Source organism: Coptis chinensis, chromosome 3, assembly GCF_015680905.1.
Source record: "Coptis chinensis isolate HL-2020 chromosome 3, ASM1568090v1, whole genome shotgun sequence".
Lineage (NCBI taxonomy): Eukaryota > Viridiplantae > Streptophyta > Magnoliopsida > Ranunculales > Ranunculaceae > Coptis > Coptis chinensis.
In genome coordinates, this window is record NC_141458.1 from 10,821,069 (window position 1) to 10,838,768 (window position 17,700).

General features: G+C 37.1%; 1 protein-coding gene, 1 long non-coding RNA gene and 1 pseudogene across 2 annotated transcripts; 2 read left to right on the top strand and 1 right to left on the bottom strand.

The window, feature by feature from the left end:
* The first annotated feature begins 4,068 nt into the window (after positions 1–4,068).
* LOC147507880 (kiwellin-1-like) lies at positions 4,069–5,457 on the top strand (annotated as a pseudogene).
* A 364-nt stretch (positions 5,458–5,821) lies between these two features.
* On the bottom strand, positions 5,822–9,722 carry LOC147507881 (calcium-binding EF hand family protein). The gene is made up of 8 exons (XM_086600543.1): positions 9,105–9,722; positions 8,800–8,867; positions 8,128–8,351; positions 7,909–7,992; positions 7,576–7,789; positions 6,569–6,865; positions 6,109–6,470; positions 5,822–6,020 (listed from the first exon to the last, which is right to left on the bottom strand). The coding sequence occupies exons 1-7, from the start codon at positions 9,322–9,324 to the stop codon at positions 6,264–6,266; spliced, it is 1,314 nt and encodes a 437-aa protein (XP_086456669.1). The 5' UTR covers positions 9,325–9,722; the 3' UTR covers positions 5,822–6,020; positions 6,109–6,263.
* Positions 9,723–15,297: 5,575 nt separating this feature from the next.
* Positions 15,298–17,700, top strand: LOC147507882 (uncharacterized). The gene is made up of 3 exons (XR_015216256.1): positions 15,298–15,336; positions 16,523–16,574; positions 17,366–17,700. It is a non-coding gene; the product is annotated as an uncharacterized LOC147507882 (long non-coding RNA).

Below are 17,700 nucleotides of genomic sequence, written 5' to 3' on the forward strand. Positions count from 1 at the left end.
CAGCTTGCGCCTATCCCGGCAAGTGCAATACTTTCCAACAAAGCCCCACCAACCAAAGGAGACTTGAAGCTATAGTTACCATTCACAACAAACTTTGGCAGTAGATTGTAGGGGTCCTCATACGTAACCAGTCTATCAAGGACATCACTATCACTCTTTTTACGGGGGCCCGTACTTTCTGACCCCTTGCCCTGCTCAGTAACAGGCTCAGCATCACCAACTTTCTCCTTACCTCGGGCCTTAACCGCCCCAACATCAGCAGCCACATCAATCAAGCTTATCTTCTGCAAAGGTGCCCGACCTGAAGACGAACGACCTACAGCAGCACCAGGTCGGTCTCCAAACCCAATTCGGGCCTTCTTAGCCCCCTCCGACTCAACCACTTTGGAACGCCTTTTCAGATTAGGCTTTCAGAACGAAGTGGGAGCATCACCCTCCCCACCAGCAGCACTTCCAACACCCGCATCTCTAGAGGAGAAGCAGTTGGATGCAGACCGATCTGCATCACCAGAGGAGAAGCGGTTGGATACAGAGCGCCCTCCACCCCCCAGCTCAGAACGTTGGGGTGCCAAACGATTTGCATCACCCAACTCAGAACGTTGAGATAGCAAACGATTTGCGTCACCCAACTCAGGACGTCTGGAAGGCTGACCCTCCAGCCGCCCTCACCGGTCCAGAATAGTGTTCAGCAACCCTACCAGACGTCCTAGCTCCACCAGAACGGTTGTCACTAGCACCTCCACTCCATTTCACTTCAGAAACAGGTGCTTTCTTGTGACTCTCCCTCTTCATGGCAGATTCTGAGTTAGAATCAGAAAGTTCAACCACCACCTTGCGAGCCCTAGCCTTCTGCTCCAGCCTCTTACGGTTGATTTTCTTCCCTCTGCGCTTCTTAAAGTAATGTGCAACCTCACCCAACAAAACCTGCTTATCTTCCAAACTCAAACAAGCAAATCTTTCAATCACACCATTCTTCGTACGAGAAGGGATAGAAACCTCTGCAAAAACAAACCCAACAATAAATTAGAACGTCCAAATTATAATATAAAACACACACATTACGACCTACAACCAACGACCTACCACGAGATTGTACAACACGTTTATCAATCTTCAAGCCAGGAGGACAATATCTACCCGTAGCAAACAACGCCCTCGACTCGGTCCTCCTTGCTTTCACCCCCCACAATAACAGGAGACTTCCCCTTATAAACATGAAAACTAAAGTTCATAACACCCAATCTCCTAAAAACAAAGTGCTCAATCACATCGTTTAAACATATGTTGTAGCCCCTGTCATTCAATAAGTCCAACACATGGAGAACCCTCTAAATGTTCCCCACGAGCTGACAAGGGGCTTTCCCCAAAAAGTTCAACACCTCCACAGTAAGACGGAAAAAGGGCAGCCTCATCCCAGCCTTCAACTGCCCATAACAAACAACTACTCCTCCACCCCAAGGAATGTAGTTGTTAGTATACAAATTCTTCTCCCCAGCCAGATCGTACATGACCAAGTCGGATTTCACCCAACCAAATTCCCTCCTTAAAGCGGCATAACAATTCACCGACTTAGGCTTCCTCTCATCCACCGTCTCTAACCAGGAAGACGACGAAGCCTCATCACCACTACAAACCCTCTCCCACTTTCTTCACTTACAGTTCTCTCTCTCCATTTACCAACTTCAACCTCACCACTTACACTATCACTAGTCATAGACATGACACAATCAAAAAAATAAAGAAAGCTCAAAATTTTAAAGTGGAAAGACGAACCTGATTCAACAAGGACGAGAAGTTTTTTTCTTCTTTCTTTCTCTTTCACTCAAGACTATTTTTTTTTCCTTTGGTTGAAAAGTGAACAAACAAAAATCTTCTACAAGTCAAAAACCCCTCAACTGCCAAACACCTCGAGACAATCAAAACGTTTCGTGTTCCCAAAACTTAAATCATTACTCGCCCACAAATCGCCGTAAATTTGGGCCCACGAATCGAGCCCAATAGTTCCCGCACATTCCCCAAAACCTAAATTCAAAACAAAACAGCTGTCAGACATGTGCCTTTAAACTTTACTTTTTAAACCGTTCTTATCCCACGCAACCAGCTGTCCATAGAACGGATAAAAAAGGGGGCTGTGTAAGTACCCTCTGTTCTACACTACAGAGCATGTATCCACAAAGCAGGACGTCTTACCTCAACTCGTCCCACAACATCAGAACGTATCAACGACCCAACACCCAGGTCGCCACCAACTGCAGTTACAACCATACATGGAAAGATATTAACTAACGTAATCCTAGAGCTCAGTCAACGCAACAATCAAGGAGTCATTTACTTTGTAACATCAGAGTAATGACAAATTATCAAAATAGCATACAAGGTGGATCTGCAATCCATAACGGTTCAGACACACATCTACAAATAGAGAGAGATGAACTATGTAAGGCTTGATTCAAGTTTACCCGGAGAAACTTGATACGTAGGCAACTCTTATCCCAATAAGAAGAGTGCAGCCATTTTCTATCCAACAGATCATCAGGTCGTAGTCCCAAAATAACCAACATTTACATCAAGCTATAAACATATTAATGTCACTATGTAGTGTACTGTTCTATCAGATACTGTAATACCGATAAACCACTACTTGATTGCCAAGGAACGGAACTCTGGAGAATGAGACTAACATTTGGATCTAAAAAAATTTATTTGAAGTCGTGAAGCCTAAGTCAATATCATTGGAAGGTATAATGCTATATAATATAAATAGCTACAAACCAAAATACATTTAGACGCCTAAACTGTTTTATCCTAGGTATTTGTTACTGACGGACTCCATATTGTGTTGGCAGACTCCAAAAAAAAACAATTATTACAAGTGTGCCATTGGTCCCAAAAAATTGTTTTGTGTTGGCATCTCCCAAACCAACGTGAATTTCCCCTTTTCAGCCCTTCTCTTCTATTCTCTTCTTATCTTCTCTTCCACCATCCTAAATCTTAAACCATGAAAACTATATCCTAACACTAACATTAAACACTAGGGCTGAATATGCACGTGACTAAATTTGAATATGCATGTGTACGATTGGGTGAATGAGAAAATTCGAAAACCCAAGCTTAAGCGACCGGCTAGGGGTCGTTTGTATTACACACCAAGCGGATGCGGTCACAAAATGCGATTTGAGTCCAAAATGATGTGGCCATGTCGTTTGGCATATGGACTAAAAAAAACTTGCCGGTGTGGGCACACCATTTGGACTTAGTCCCAAACGACATGACCACATCGTTTAGACTAAGTCCCAAACGGTGTAGCCATGTTGTTTGGGATTTGAACTTGGATAAAAATGACTTGTCTGTTTTTTGGTCTCTTGAAAGGTGTGTCCACACCGTTTGGACTTAGTCCCAAACAACATGGTCAAACGGTGTGGCCATGTCGTTTGGGATTTGAACTTAGATAAAAATGACTTGTCTATTTTTTGGCCTCTTGAACAGTGTGTCCACACCGTCTGGACTAAGTCCAAAACGATATGGCCACACTGTTTAGACTAGGTCCCAAACGGTGTGGTCATGTCGTTTGGGATTTGAACTTTGATAAAAATGATTTGTCTGTTTTTAGGCCTCTTGAACGGTGTGTCCACACCGTTTGGACTTAGTCCCAAACGACATGGCCACACCGTTTGGACTAGGTCCCAAACGGTGTGGCTATGTCGTTTTGGACTTAGTCCAGATAGTGTGACCAGACCGTTTAGTTTGCACAACGAACGACCTAGCCGGGTCGTTTAAGTTTGGGGTTTTTGAAATCAACTTTTTGGGACCAATGGCACGCTTGTAATAATTTTTTTTTTTTTTAGATTTTTTGAGACCAATGACACACTTATAATAATTGTTTTTTTTTTTGGGTATGCCCAACACAATATGGGTCCATCAGTAACAGGACCCTTATTCTATCACAAGACAATAGCCTTAAAACTTAAAAGCAGGATGCTCCCTATATATAGCCTCACTTGTGCCCTTTCTTTACATCAAGCATTACCATACTACACTAGGGAACGTAAAAGATGAGAAAGGTAGAAGATGAAGGGAATCCTCGGTTTAAGTGTATTACTTGTAGTCATCCTGAGCTTGAGTACAAATATTCTTGAAGCTCAAGCTTGTAAACCAAGCGGCAAAGTAAGGGGAGTAAAACCTCCTCCAGGTCAATGCAGCACGGAAACAAGGAAAGATGTACACCATATATTAAAAAGCGGATAATGATAGAAGTTTGTTTTATTATTTTTTCTTTAAAGTGAAGCTGATCGACTTATATAGACTCCACGAAACAATCTCGGAGGATATCTAAAAGTTATCTCTTAAGTTGTTACGCATAATGATCTCTTAAGTTGTTCTGAGAAAATGGGATCTGCGACACTTGTATAAGACCAAGTCTTCCAAGTCTTTGAGTCATTTGTAGATTAACGACCCGGTGTGTTATGTGCTCTATTACTCCCCTTCAAACTTGACGTGGGTTGGAGCCAAAGTCCAAGTTTGCTTTTAAATCCTTCAAAGACAGCTCGAGTCAGAGGTTTCATGAAAATATCTGCAAGTTGTTTTGCTGAAGGAACAAATCTAGTAACGAGTGTGCCGAGAGCAACTTTCTCACGAACAAAATGATAATCAATATCTTACTTACTCGTTGGAGACTATAGAAGCTCTGATACCATAAAGAAACAGATAACAGTAAGTTGTTTTTATTAATTTTCTTTAAGTGAAATTGTTCGACTTATATAGACTCCATACAGAAACAATCTCTGGAGGATATCTAAGATATCTCTTAAGTTGTTACAGACAATGATATCTTAAGTTGTTACAGAAAATGGGATCTGCTAACACTTGTATAAGACCAAGTCTTCCAAGTCTTTGAGCTGTTGTAGATTAACAGACCAGTGTGTTCTGTGCTCTATTATATATAAGTGTTCACCACCAGTGTCTAGCAATACAAAGGCAGTTTTGACTCTAAACAGTTTCCAGGAAGGAGGAGATGGGGGTGGACCGTAAGAATGTGACAACAATAGTACCATTCTGATGACAAGCCAGTGGTAGCACTCTCAACTGGATGCTTTAACCACGAAAGTAGGTGCCTTAAAAACATAACAATCAGTGGTAATGGTCGCAGTGTGGTGGCCATGGTGGTTGATGAATGTGATTCAACTATGGGTTCTGATAAGGACCATGATTACCAACCCCCATGCCCTAACAACATTGTCGATGCCTCTAAAGCTGTGTGGAAAGCCTTGGGAGTTACTCAGTGACTGGGGCCAGTTGGACATCGTCTGGTCTGATGCTTGAAATCCATATCATACTTAAATATCTTGGCTCTATTTGTCTTTATTTTCCGTATTTTGTTTTCCCGAGTGAGGTTCTATATGTTTACCGTCACTTTTTCTCCACTTGTTCAAAACTGTATTTGTAGTTTTTGTACCTATCCGTTATGAAATATAGTTTGAGGATAATGTTTGTATGCTAATATGTGTCTTAGACTCTTAGTTGGTCATTGTATCTTCCATTGTGAAGAGAACCAAGTTGCAAGCGTGCGAAGACCATACAGCGGGCAAACTTACTGGGGACAGACGGACATGTCTGTGGTCTAATCCTTTTAGAAGTGACACAACCTGATTTAGTGTATAGTACCAACCTGTATCACTAGTAGTGCGCTTCAAACTTAAAAATAGTCTGTCAAGTGCGAATATCTGCTTGAAGTGTTTGGCGATTTCACGTCCTTGTCTAGAGTCTAGACAACAAAATGAATTTCCATTTTTTATAAGACTCTTAGAATTAGAAGAGCAGTGAGGAACATAAGAGCCTTTGGTTAAATGTTACAAACAGTTTGAAGAGACTATTAATAAAAGTGGAATCGTATGTACATATACTAACAGAGACCAAGTTTTACAGTTTTGGCTATAAACAGTGTAAGCTTCTCGTGGGGAAGATGTTGCAGCTCATACAAAAATCTTTGACGATGTGGTGCAATAGCTTTCTCAACCACGGACCTGCACAAGAAATGCAAGTGTTAAAGTTCGCTTCCAACACAGTATGGGTAATGTATGGTGAACAAGAAAAACAAAACCAGTGACTAACCTGTTTTCCTACTTATTTGCTGCCATCACGAATCATTAAGACCTTTATATTCCTCACCACATCCTTCAATTGCAAGTTCATGGACAAAAAGAAAAAGATAAGGGAAACTACCCTGTATTTACACTAATTTCTCAGGTTAGAGGGCTATCTTTTGATCAAAAGAGGGTGTTCTTGAATGAGCAACAGTGCGACCAGCATGATATTAAACCTATAGCACCTTCTGTAGCAGGCTGGGAGATATCCTTTTCCCGCCGTTGAAGAACTCTTACAAACTCATTTGCACTTAAAGTTCCATCACGATTCGCATCAAACACATGGAAGATGATATCTATCACATTATCTGTTAGTGAGACACCACATACCTTGCATAAGATGGAAGACTATGTCAGAACAAGATACTACTTACATAATGAAGTAAATGTGCAAAATAAATAGAAACATAGCAAGGCAGCAAAAATACATTGGAGGCAGCTCGTTGGAAATCTTTCTTTGTCAGAAAACCATTAACTTTCCCATAACTGAAGATTGCCAAAGAGAGCGGCTGCACTTGTTTGCGCAACTCTGCAAAGGCCTTGAAGTCCTCCAAGGTAATGCGCATCTCTCCGAGACGTGGTTCAGTGTTTATCTCATCAACGCGACGAAGGAACTTGCTTATATGGCTCATGTCAGCAGAAGCAACCATTGACAAAGCAAAATCCTTAGCTGAAATAGTTCCCCGTAGCTTATAATCATAATGAGCAAACTCCAGGCGCACTATCTATAAAATTCATAGAAGATATTTTTATTAAGGTAGAGAACTTTGAGTGGACAATAGATCAAAACCTTGGCTAAAATGAGTATATAAAGAAATTGGAAAGCTTGAACAGATTATAAATTAGAAAGCAGTGGCCCAATGGATTCAACGGTGATGACTTATCTGTGCTTACACTAGACCAACAATTATGGAATTTACTTAAACATTTAGGTCTGAAGGAAAGTCAACAGAAGTGCATCTCAAAGAGTAAAGATTCTAGCAACTTTTTGGTTCGCCATGTTATCCTTCTATTAGCAACCTCTCAGATGATTTAGAGAAATGAAAAGGAATTAGTGATTCAATCAAGAAGAAATTGTCTAGGTAAACATGTCTAATCTGATCGCCAGGAAGCATCTTAAAAAATTATTTATCAGGTATATCAAGACATAAGAACGGTATCCATGTAGGGAGCATCTTAAAAAATTATTTATCAGGTATATCAAGACATAAGAACGGTATCCATGTATTTTATCAATTGGAAAATTCTAATTGAAAACCTCCTCCGTATAAACTACAAAGACATTTGAAAGTAGCATTCTCCTTGTTAAACTTATTTTCTGGAAAAAATAGTCTACTAATAAACCACACTCTTTAGTGCACAGTCAAACACACAGTGTAAAGTCATCAGTGTTCCGCAACAACAACAATAAAAAGGCAAAAAGAGAAGGACATACTTCCTCATGCAATTCTTTCAAAAATTCAACAAATCTTGAATGTTGAAGACATGAATTTCCATCCTTCCCAAAAAAGAACTCAAGCAGGCCTCCATTTTCAACAGAATGCCCAACTTTGAACCCAGTCCTTAGTCCATCCCGATGATGAGCTCCCTGCCTATTATGAGTCCGCATCAAAGCCATTACTTTCTTAAACTCTTCCCTGTCGATCTCTCTGGTCCGAATGTAATCAAACAATATGAACTGATCAGTACATTATGATAAAGAATGTAAATTGTAATAAAAACAATATGAACTAATCATTGTACATTGTACATTGTGCAATGAACATACCCATTATTATCAAGGTCAAACATCTTGAATGCTACAGAAAAGCTTGATTCAGGGATGCTTAGTAGAGTGACGAAAAAAATGTACCTGTTAAAGAAACATTATTGAAAAGGATATATTAGCCTTTGCATGAATCAAATCTGGTTGAAACTAAAGACTAAACAATGTACATTTCAGTAACCATTTAATAGCAAACTTGTAGACAGCAAATTGGAAACTCACTCTGCAAAAGATACAAGCCCATCATTGTTTGTGTCAAAAAGCATAAAAAAACTTGAAGGAGCACAACGTAGCTCTCCCGGATCTCGTTCCCCTCTCAAATGCCCATATCTAACAAGGTGCGACTCAGATGGAGGAAAGACTGGAACAACGGCTCGCATCAAGTCTGCTGGTGTCATAAACACCTCTCCTTCTGGGCTCCGATGAGACGCAAAGTACTCAAAAACCTAGAAGAAATGGATCAAGAATAGATATAATAAATGTGATATACTCATTCATTCATACACCACCAACTAAACCATAACCCAACTATGTATCTTCTGTGGACCATAAGAACATCTCATCTCAATGCTCAAGGAGAGCGATGAATGCAGTTTAACCACTGAGCCCAAGAATGACATTGTGTCAACTGTCAACTAGTGACAAATAAAATCCATAACAGAAGGGTGAAAAAAGCAAATTAGAAAGAATGCCATCCCCCATGAAAAATGATTAGAAACCCAAAAAAAATTGTCCACAGACAAAATTGTCTATCGCACCCTAAACTTGTTCTTATTATTTACAGATTACAAGATTTATTGAGAAGCTCAAACAGTAAGTAATGGTAACAGGATATCGCTTGAGAAATATTTTATGTGGGATTTATAATATTTCCAATAAAATATTATTCAATACCTTTTCAGGAGGACTTCGCATCCTAATACGCTTTTCGTAGTTAAAGAAAATCTTCCGTCTAAAAGAATCTGCAATGAGATCCAACAGCAACTAATTAACAATCAAAGTTTTAATCTTTCCTAATAAATATCAATCACTGGTCAAATAATCAATAAGTAGAATCTAGATGTAATTGATATTACTAAATTAATTGAGTGAACATTCCATAGGCATTATGGGCATCAACTGATCTCGATTGCACCACATTCAAAACAATTATAACTCTAAAAAAAATTGAAAATTTAATTAAATAGAAAGAATTATACCTGCAAAGATGTACTTGTTGTGTTTGGTTTCATGGTCCACATTAGGTACACATGAAGTGAGGTCAGAATCGTCTTCTATTGCGGCGACATTATTATGATTATGATTATGATTATTATTATTATGTTTGGGCCAATCAGCAAAAGAAAAAGAAGATTGAGCTGAAGAACAATACCAATACCCAATACCAGAACCCAAAACAAACCCCGGGATCAATTTCATCAACCAACTTAAATCTAAGCTGCTGTTAGTAATATATCTCGATGCAGCTAAAGAAAGAAGAAGAAGAGGTTGTTTCGGGTTGATTGGAGAGTTGACGAATTTGAAGACGTTGGATTGTGGGTAAACGAGTGATGGACGGTGAAGATTTTCTTAGAGATGAAAAGGAAGACATCTTACGTACGTTCAGACTTGAGAGAGAGAGAATGGTTTTGAAGGTGAGAGAATGAAAAACATGGTTGAACGGTTAAAAAGTATATTTGATCCGGAAATTAAGGTGGGCCCACCGTCAACTACATTGAAATGTTATCCTGTTTTTTTTTAGACTTTTGCGCCAATTGTTTTCCGGCTTCCGCCTGTCGTCTATTCTCAATGCGTCAATGAATCAGTTTGGGTTGGATTCGGAAAATTTCAAAACCGAACCGATAAGATAATTGGGTACCTGAAACCGAACCAAACCGATCTGATAACATATATCTACTATCACCTCTCTTTATATTAAAGCATAGTACGTCTTATGTTGACAATCTTTTTCCTAGGTGGCACATTCTTGAGACATAAATATCAATCTGATAAGATATATCTACTATCACCTCTCTTTATATTAAAGCAAAGTACATCTTATACTGACAATCTCTTTTCTAGGTGGCACATTCTTGAGACATAAGTATGACACGTGGACACTCTTAATTAATTATAATAAATCTATATAATAAAATAGCTTGGTCTTTAAGCTCTTTGTGTGAAGTCTACATCGGACGGCTAACAGTTAATACAGTCAGTACATTTGACAGCTCATAGATAGTTAATAAAGCAGCTTGGTTTTTTATATGTTTATATCAAGTGGTCAGGAAGAAAATAGTTTTGGGAGATCCTACGTCCATGAACCACTTTCTTTTAATCAGAGTCCCACTTATTAAAAATTCCCAAAAGAAAAACTGTAAATAAAAAAAAAAAAAATCGCCAAAATGAAAAGAATGGAAAACCCTTTCTTTCTTTCACTTTTTCCTCTTCCTCACGAGTTCGCCAACCCTTTCTTCTTCCTAACCAATAAGTTAGCACCTTGGTGGCACACTCCTTCTTCTCGCCCTCTCATGTTCGAGCACAAGGATCTCCAGACGCAATCATTAGTTTAAGGTAAAAAAAAAATACACTATATTTCCTTTTCTTCACGCCATAAAAAAACACTCCAAATTCAACTCTTTTAATACTTCTTCAATAACATTTTTCAAATGGTGGAGATAACGGGTACTCTCTTTGTAGTTCTTTGATCTTCAATTTTTTTTTTTCAATTTTCTTTGTTTAATCCTGTATAATTGAAAGAATTGTAGTTTACTGTTTTGGGAATTGTCTCGGTTGCATACTAAATTCTAACATTATTATTATTTTTTAAAAAGCGAGTAAGGATTGAGAGAGGAAAGGAACTCAGCCACACTGAAACTGAGTAGAGCACATAGTTGAATATCAATTTTAGCTAGAGTGTTGTGACACTATGTTCAATTTTCTAAATTTATTTGTATTAGTGTTCTAGAGTGAATGCATTGAAATTTCTACTACCCATTTTATCATGTAGCTTTATGGCCGGTTTAGTTCCAGTAAAACTCTATGTCTCTATATATTTAATTTTACAAAAGTCAAAAAAACGAATTGGAGGTACAGCTGACATAATTTTATAAGTATTTTACTTTTCTAATGAATCTGTTGATTACTGAATTGGTTGGATTAGTTTTCTAGAAGTCCCATATATACTCTATTGAAAAATCAGCTAGGTGAATGTGGCATATTCCTCCAAGTATTAGCCTGCCTAACACGAACATTTAACTCAAACACAAACTACAATAGCAAAGGTCAGCTTTCAAATTCGACAAGTACCATGTCATCATGAGTATTACCACTATCTTTTCTTTACTTAATATGTATCATTTCTAGATAAATGTTTTAGAGAATTATTGTTAGGCACTTATCTATTCTTCTTCCTACTTATTTTGGTATTTCAAGTAAATTTTTCTTCTTCGTTCCTACTGATTTTGGTACTTGCATAAATCGATCTACTCAAATTCAAATTATTGTAGGCAAGCAATATGCACAACTATAAAATTCAGTATGTTCCCTTTTGTTTTGGTAAATCTTTGATGATCTATAATTTTGAACTTCCGATTTTAATGATTTTGACATAAGATATTATTTTAGATTTTATTACTCATCATTTGTCTTTGCTTAAGGACCTTTGAGGCATTATAGTGTTAGGCATGTTAGTACTTGAAGTTAGCACATGCATATGACTATGTACATTGATATACAATAATCTTTGAAGCAATCACTTGATATTTGCTTTCCCAAGAGTCTTGACTTATTTGTTTGAAATTGTTTGATAATGGTTACAAACTATAATTGCAATTATCTGAGCTTTTGTTATTAGTTGCAATGATAGTGTTGTATCATTGATTTCTAATAAATAGTTCGTTTTTGTCACAGGCACTTGAGTGACAGATTTTTATGAAAGAAAACCAAATGCACACATCATGCCAATTCTACCAACGATGACAACCTGATTTTTTGGGTCATATATTGAGGCAATAACTATATTTTGTTATAATAGATATTATGAAACCTACAAGATGCTCCTGTTGAATGTATTTTTTCTTTTATTTTCTTTCTCACATACTTAGTTCTTACATTTTCTAAAAGTGTTGTATGTGTCAGAATATGTGCTCATGTTTTAATCAAAATGTTAACTTTATTTTTTCAAGTTTTTTCTATTGAATTAGGTGGATATGTTTTAGTTATTTATGAGATTTATATCCATGAGACTAATTGTTGCAAGTGAAAATCCACATTATCAATATTGAAATTGAAGGTTTGTACATGCTCTGCCGCCGTTAAACTATAAAAAATGATTGCATGACCTCAAAGATATACCTTACTATTTGTTGAGTCATTGGTTTTATTAGAATGATCATGCATCATGTTTATTCTTGGATCGTGTGAGGCATGTTGTTTATTCTTGGGTTGAGGTTTCGCAACTGTATGAAACACATTAGTCTGTTGCAATAACATGGGATTTGAAGCACTTGTGGGTGCATCACTTATGGGCATATTGCCGTGTGAAATTGAGTATGTATGACGTACAATAGTTCAATTTAATTAAATGTGAAAAAGTAGTAGAAACACTCTTGATTTTTTCCCAATAAAATTGGGGTTAAAATAATAAATTGACACGATTTTATTTTGCTAGATTCACCCATAATGACTCGAGTGGCATAGCCACGGGTTAAATTCTAGTTTTCTAATACAATATGAACTCTTAATCTTAAGAATTGAAGTTTCCTAATAGAGCACAACTCTAATTAGTCAATCAACATCAGATAAGAAAATTTTATACGACTCCAATAAAAAAAACATTGCTAAATCAACTCCAAAAATCTATATATATATATATAAAAGCTCGCGCACATTCTCTCTCCTCACCATATTGCTCTATTTTCTAACCCAAACAATATTAGTGGTTCCTAAAAAAAATGAGACCGTAATAATTAGAAACACCTCCCTATGTTTGTTTAATTCTCCTTCGTGTTTATCAAAATTATTATTATCTCCCTTCAAACCCAAAACAGGATAACAAGACGTAATAACCCAAACCAACTCTCTTATTAATACTTTTGGTTATCGAAAAAAAAAAAAAAACTCTCTTAATACTTTCGGTTTCTCTCAAACCCAAAAGCTCCATACCTTTATCAAATTTTTTAAAAAAAATAAACAAAAAATCCATAAACCAAATTAGTTTCTTCTGGTATTTCATCCAACCCCTTAAACCCTATGTTCCTACAAGCTATTCTTTTCCTCATATCAACCTTCTCAATTATCCCCACGTGTCCTTCTGCCGATACAAAACCATTTACCATTATAGCGGTTGTTATTTTTTACTGATTAACTGCTGTGCATCTTCTGCAGATTGATATGGTTGGTCTTAAGTACTTTACTGATGAGGATTTCAGTGCTTTAAATATTCCTTGGTAAAACTTTTCAGAATTTATTATTCTTGCCGTTGTTTAATGTATTCACTTACTTCTATTGTGACTATCTATGGTACATTAGTACCAAACTGTGCTTGATTTTGTTACCTATCGGAAAAACATGTAGTTTGTCGTCTAGCTTGGTGACCAAAGTACTGAGCGCACTAAGATTTGAATTTTGGGAAAAGGGTTTTCTTACCAAGATTATACTCTCCAAGAGACCCTTTATTCACCCCTCAACTCTCTGCAATAGCCTGAAAGTTACGCCATGGCTGCACTGCAATACAGGAAGCAGTAAGAAGGAAGGGCATTCACTTAGTGTCAAAGTGTTGCATCCGGCTACCAAAAGCGGAAGACTTGGAACATCTACTGTGGACATGCCCCCTTGCCAAAGTTATTTGGAATTGGATTTCAAGCAAATTCAAAACCACAGCAAACTTTCGAAACCTCAAAGAAGCATGTGTGAAAGGGAAGAGCTTCCCTCTCATAAGTAATTTGTGGCGGGCAGCAATTCGAAGTAGCATGGTTGCCATTTGGACACACCGAAACAGAGTATACCTTTCTGTCAGAAATTTATATATGCGCATGTTAACACAACTGCTCACCTATCTAACGGGTATACTTATAATTCCACGCATGATAAACACATCATGAAAACTCGGGGCCTTGACCTCAAGCCAGGACCTGCACCGAGAATTAAGCCTTGCAACTGGTTGCTACCGCCTACCTGTTGGAGATTGTATTAAGATAAACACTGACGGAGCGGCAAAAGGCAACCCAGTGCACGGTACGGGGTGGGTTCTACCTTCAGAGACTCCAGTGAAAGATTCTTATTCGTATACAACAGAAAAATTGACAACACAGCAAATTATATTGCAGCATGCTCGGCTATATTGGAAAGCACCAAGGAGGCAGTAATAAGAAGTTGGCATTCTTTATGGGTGGAAACCGATTTTGTTCGGCGGGGAACCGCTTTCAATACTGAGGGAAGGTACCGTCGTGGCATATGCAAACAAAGTGGAGACTACAACAGAGGGCGGATACCGCCACTCTGAGAATCACCGGTAGCTTGGAGGGAGGTGAATTTCGCAGCAGACATTGCAACCAATGTAGGAGTTAAACATTGCAGCCAATGCAGCAGAATTACCTATTATAGGTTTTAATTTGGCTGTAAATGCACATTCACATTCTAATTTCCATTCTTCTTCATCATCTTTTCTAAAATCCCCTTCAACGCCTTTTCTTCTCTTATATAAACCTCGAGCGGTACCGCACGGCTTATTACGAACATGTTCGCGAAGTCGCGTAAACTGATTTTTGTTCTTCTCACCAACCCCGATTTCGGTGAAGAGTTATGAAAAGCGTCAGATCCGATCGAATCTTGGCACCATGGGTACAAAAGTTGGGCCGTCGGATGAAGGGTTTTTGAGTCCTAATTAAAATAAACTTTCTATTAATTGGAGGCCAAACTCCAGTGACGTACTCCTCAACACTGACTCCTCACTTTGATTGTGTTGTAAGAGAGGGTTCTTGATGAAAACCATTACTATACTGTGTTGTAAGAGAGAGGGTTCGTTGAAGGGTCTTAGTTTATCCTTAAATCTGTTGAAGATATTGCATTGCTGACATGTCAAAATACAAAAAGGGAGAGGTATGCCTCACTTCATTATATATAAAATGTGTCAATGTTGCATTGATTTTCTACCATCACCGTTATTTAGGTGGAATTTTTTATAATGGATTTTTGATAGATTGGGCTAAGGTGGAGAATAGAGAAGGAAGTTATATCTGGTAAAGGTAATTTATTATTTTCATGTTCCTTTTTTGGACCCCATTCTTTCTCATCAAACTTACAGTGTGGTTTTTATTAGTTATTTTATTTGAACGTAGTAATGCTTCCAAAAGATCAAATGACTCATTGCATTGCACTTAATTGGCAAGGCAGCTCATATCTTGAGGAGCAAAACATTGTGACGAAAAAGATGGAATAGCAAGTTACGAGGTTAGGGTTACGAGGTTAGGGTTCTCCTTATATTCTCATTGCTGGTATGTGATTGAATATATTGTATTATTGTATAGGGTTATGCTTTAAAATATTATGACAGTATTATTCGAACATCGTGAGGCATAACCTTTAAGAAGATGCAAGGCTTAGTGTAATATTGAATGAGAGAATGCTCAAACAGTTGTAGCAATGAGAACATTTCAAAACAAAACTAGAAGGATGAAAGAGAAGCTAAAATACATTATATCTAGGCATGTTGAACAAAATCAATCCTAATAAGCCTAAAAGTATGATTTTTGATGCGACCTTATAAGCGATAAGAACATTTTATTATATTTAAAATATACTCTTTGAGATCTTGCTCATATACATATTCTAATCTCATCATAGGTTGGTTTGGTCTAGAATTTGAAGTTAACTACAAGCAAAAGGATCTGTTTTTGTTCATTGAGCGGGTAGTATATCTTACCCAATTTCCAACCGGTATTGATAGGTGTTAATGGGAATGAGTTTTTGGATATCAAACCGTACACTATGAAAGAAGCATAGCTTTTCATCACAGATTCACATGTTGGGAATTCTTCTCTTTATTGATTTTTAAAGTAGGGATCAACTATTTGTTAATGATTTTAGTGGTAACAAGATGTTGGCATATCTACACAATTTATAGTTCATAATATCATGTAACAATTGTATCAAAACTACTAGCAAAAGCTTATTAGGGAAAATGTTTGTATTACATTGGCTTTTACATTATGTAGATATGCCAACAATTTCAATTGATAAGCCTGAAACATCAAAATAACTTCTGGAATGGAAACCGTTACTTCAGAAATTCTTTTTACTTATTGATTAGATAGATTGTTTTTGGTTTCGGATAACATCAAAATAACAACCCTTGCAATTCATTATTCCTGCTAAAGTCCTCTAATAAGCAAAGCTGCAAGGGTTGTCTATTTGAGCTATTGATTCAAATTGATAAAGTTGTGTGATTCTATCATTTTTTTTTTGGTAAAAACTTAAGTAGGAAAGTATCAAACTGGTAGAGAATTATAGTTAAGTGTCTTCTTTAACTCTTTGCAATCATATTTATTTTGTTTTTTGCTCAGCAAGTTATTGCTTATCAATATTTTGTAGTTTGCCATGTTCTTAAAAAAAAATTTGTTTTCCATTTTCTCCTCAGCATGGATAAGACACAAACTACTTCTACCAGTGATCGTGCTGCATTTGCTAAGGTATTTTTTTCCCTTTGGTTCCGTTTTATTCTTACATGAATTGTAAAACTCCACAATCTATATAATATTTATTTTACGCTACGTTAATATTGTGAATTTGTGATGTATTTAACCTTTCACCGATTACAAAATAAAGGTTATGAACAAACAGGTTACATGAAAACCATCAAGTCCAATCAGCTCATGAGGTTGTCGAGATACCTCCACGGTCAACTATGCTTAGTGTTATTTCTTCTAAAGCGCAAGTTGGCTCAATGCACAAGAAAGAGAGAGAGAGCGATAAGTGCTAATTCGTCAACCTCATAAATACCTTTACATCAAGTCCAATCAGCTCATGAGTTTAAAGGATGATTCATAAACAAAATTTGAGCGACAAAAGATAACAATTTTGCCACGATGTATGATCAAGTGCAAAAAGTTTTCTCTAGATCATTCATCTTCTCGCTCATAACCTAGCCGGTTTGTTTGTGAGAACAATATCAAGTTGTGTGGCTTCGCTCAACATGATATTCTTTCAGATATAATTTTTTTGTGTCTAAGTACCCTTGGTTTAACTCTAATTTGATTATTCACTTGAATCACATGCTCTGTTCTTGGCTAAGCAAATTTCTTTTTATCTTTTAGTTTTGTTCTTCATTTCTAATTTGTTGTTTTCTTTATTGAATATATGGGATTAGAATTAAACTTCCCAGACTGTTTGTTGAAGTGCCTAATAGAAGCATTTATATTCTAATCTTTAATATTGTTTGTTAAAATGCATCAATGAAGTAACTTTTTTGTTCTTAACACAGGTCCAATGACGAACTTGCAGTCGATCAAGTCCAGCAATCAAAACTCGACTTTGACCATTAATTGGAAAGGTTGCTTATGGTAAAACGTGCTTTAACCAGTAAAGTTAAATTGGGCATCACTTTTCTGTCTTAACCAGTAAAGTCTCAAGTAAGTTTTACATTACAGATTACATTACATTACGTGTCCTTAGTTGACCATGCTTGACGAAATGAAGTTTTGCTATGCTTCTTACTATTTTTTCTTAATGTTATTAGTCCATTTTTTTGCATGTTTAGTCAGTAATGGTCGTCGTCTTGAAACTGTTGAAAAAGTTTGGTTATCAATGTAGGGTGGA

Bases quoted from the DNA above. Each gene is read 5' to 3' on its own strand.
- LOC147507881 (XM_086600543.1), bottom strand. From the start codon at position 9,324: ATGAAATTGATCCCGGGGTTTGTTTTGGGTTCTGGTATTGGGTATTGG. The intron at 7,993-8,127 runs GTGAGTTTCCAA...TTTCTTTAACAG, and splicing joins GGGCTTGTATCTTTTGCAGA to GTACATTTTTTTCGTCACTC. The intron at 7,790-7,908 runs GTATGTTCATTG...CATTCGGACCAG, and splicing joins TTTGACCTTGATAATAATGG to AGAGATCGACAGGGAAGAGT.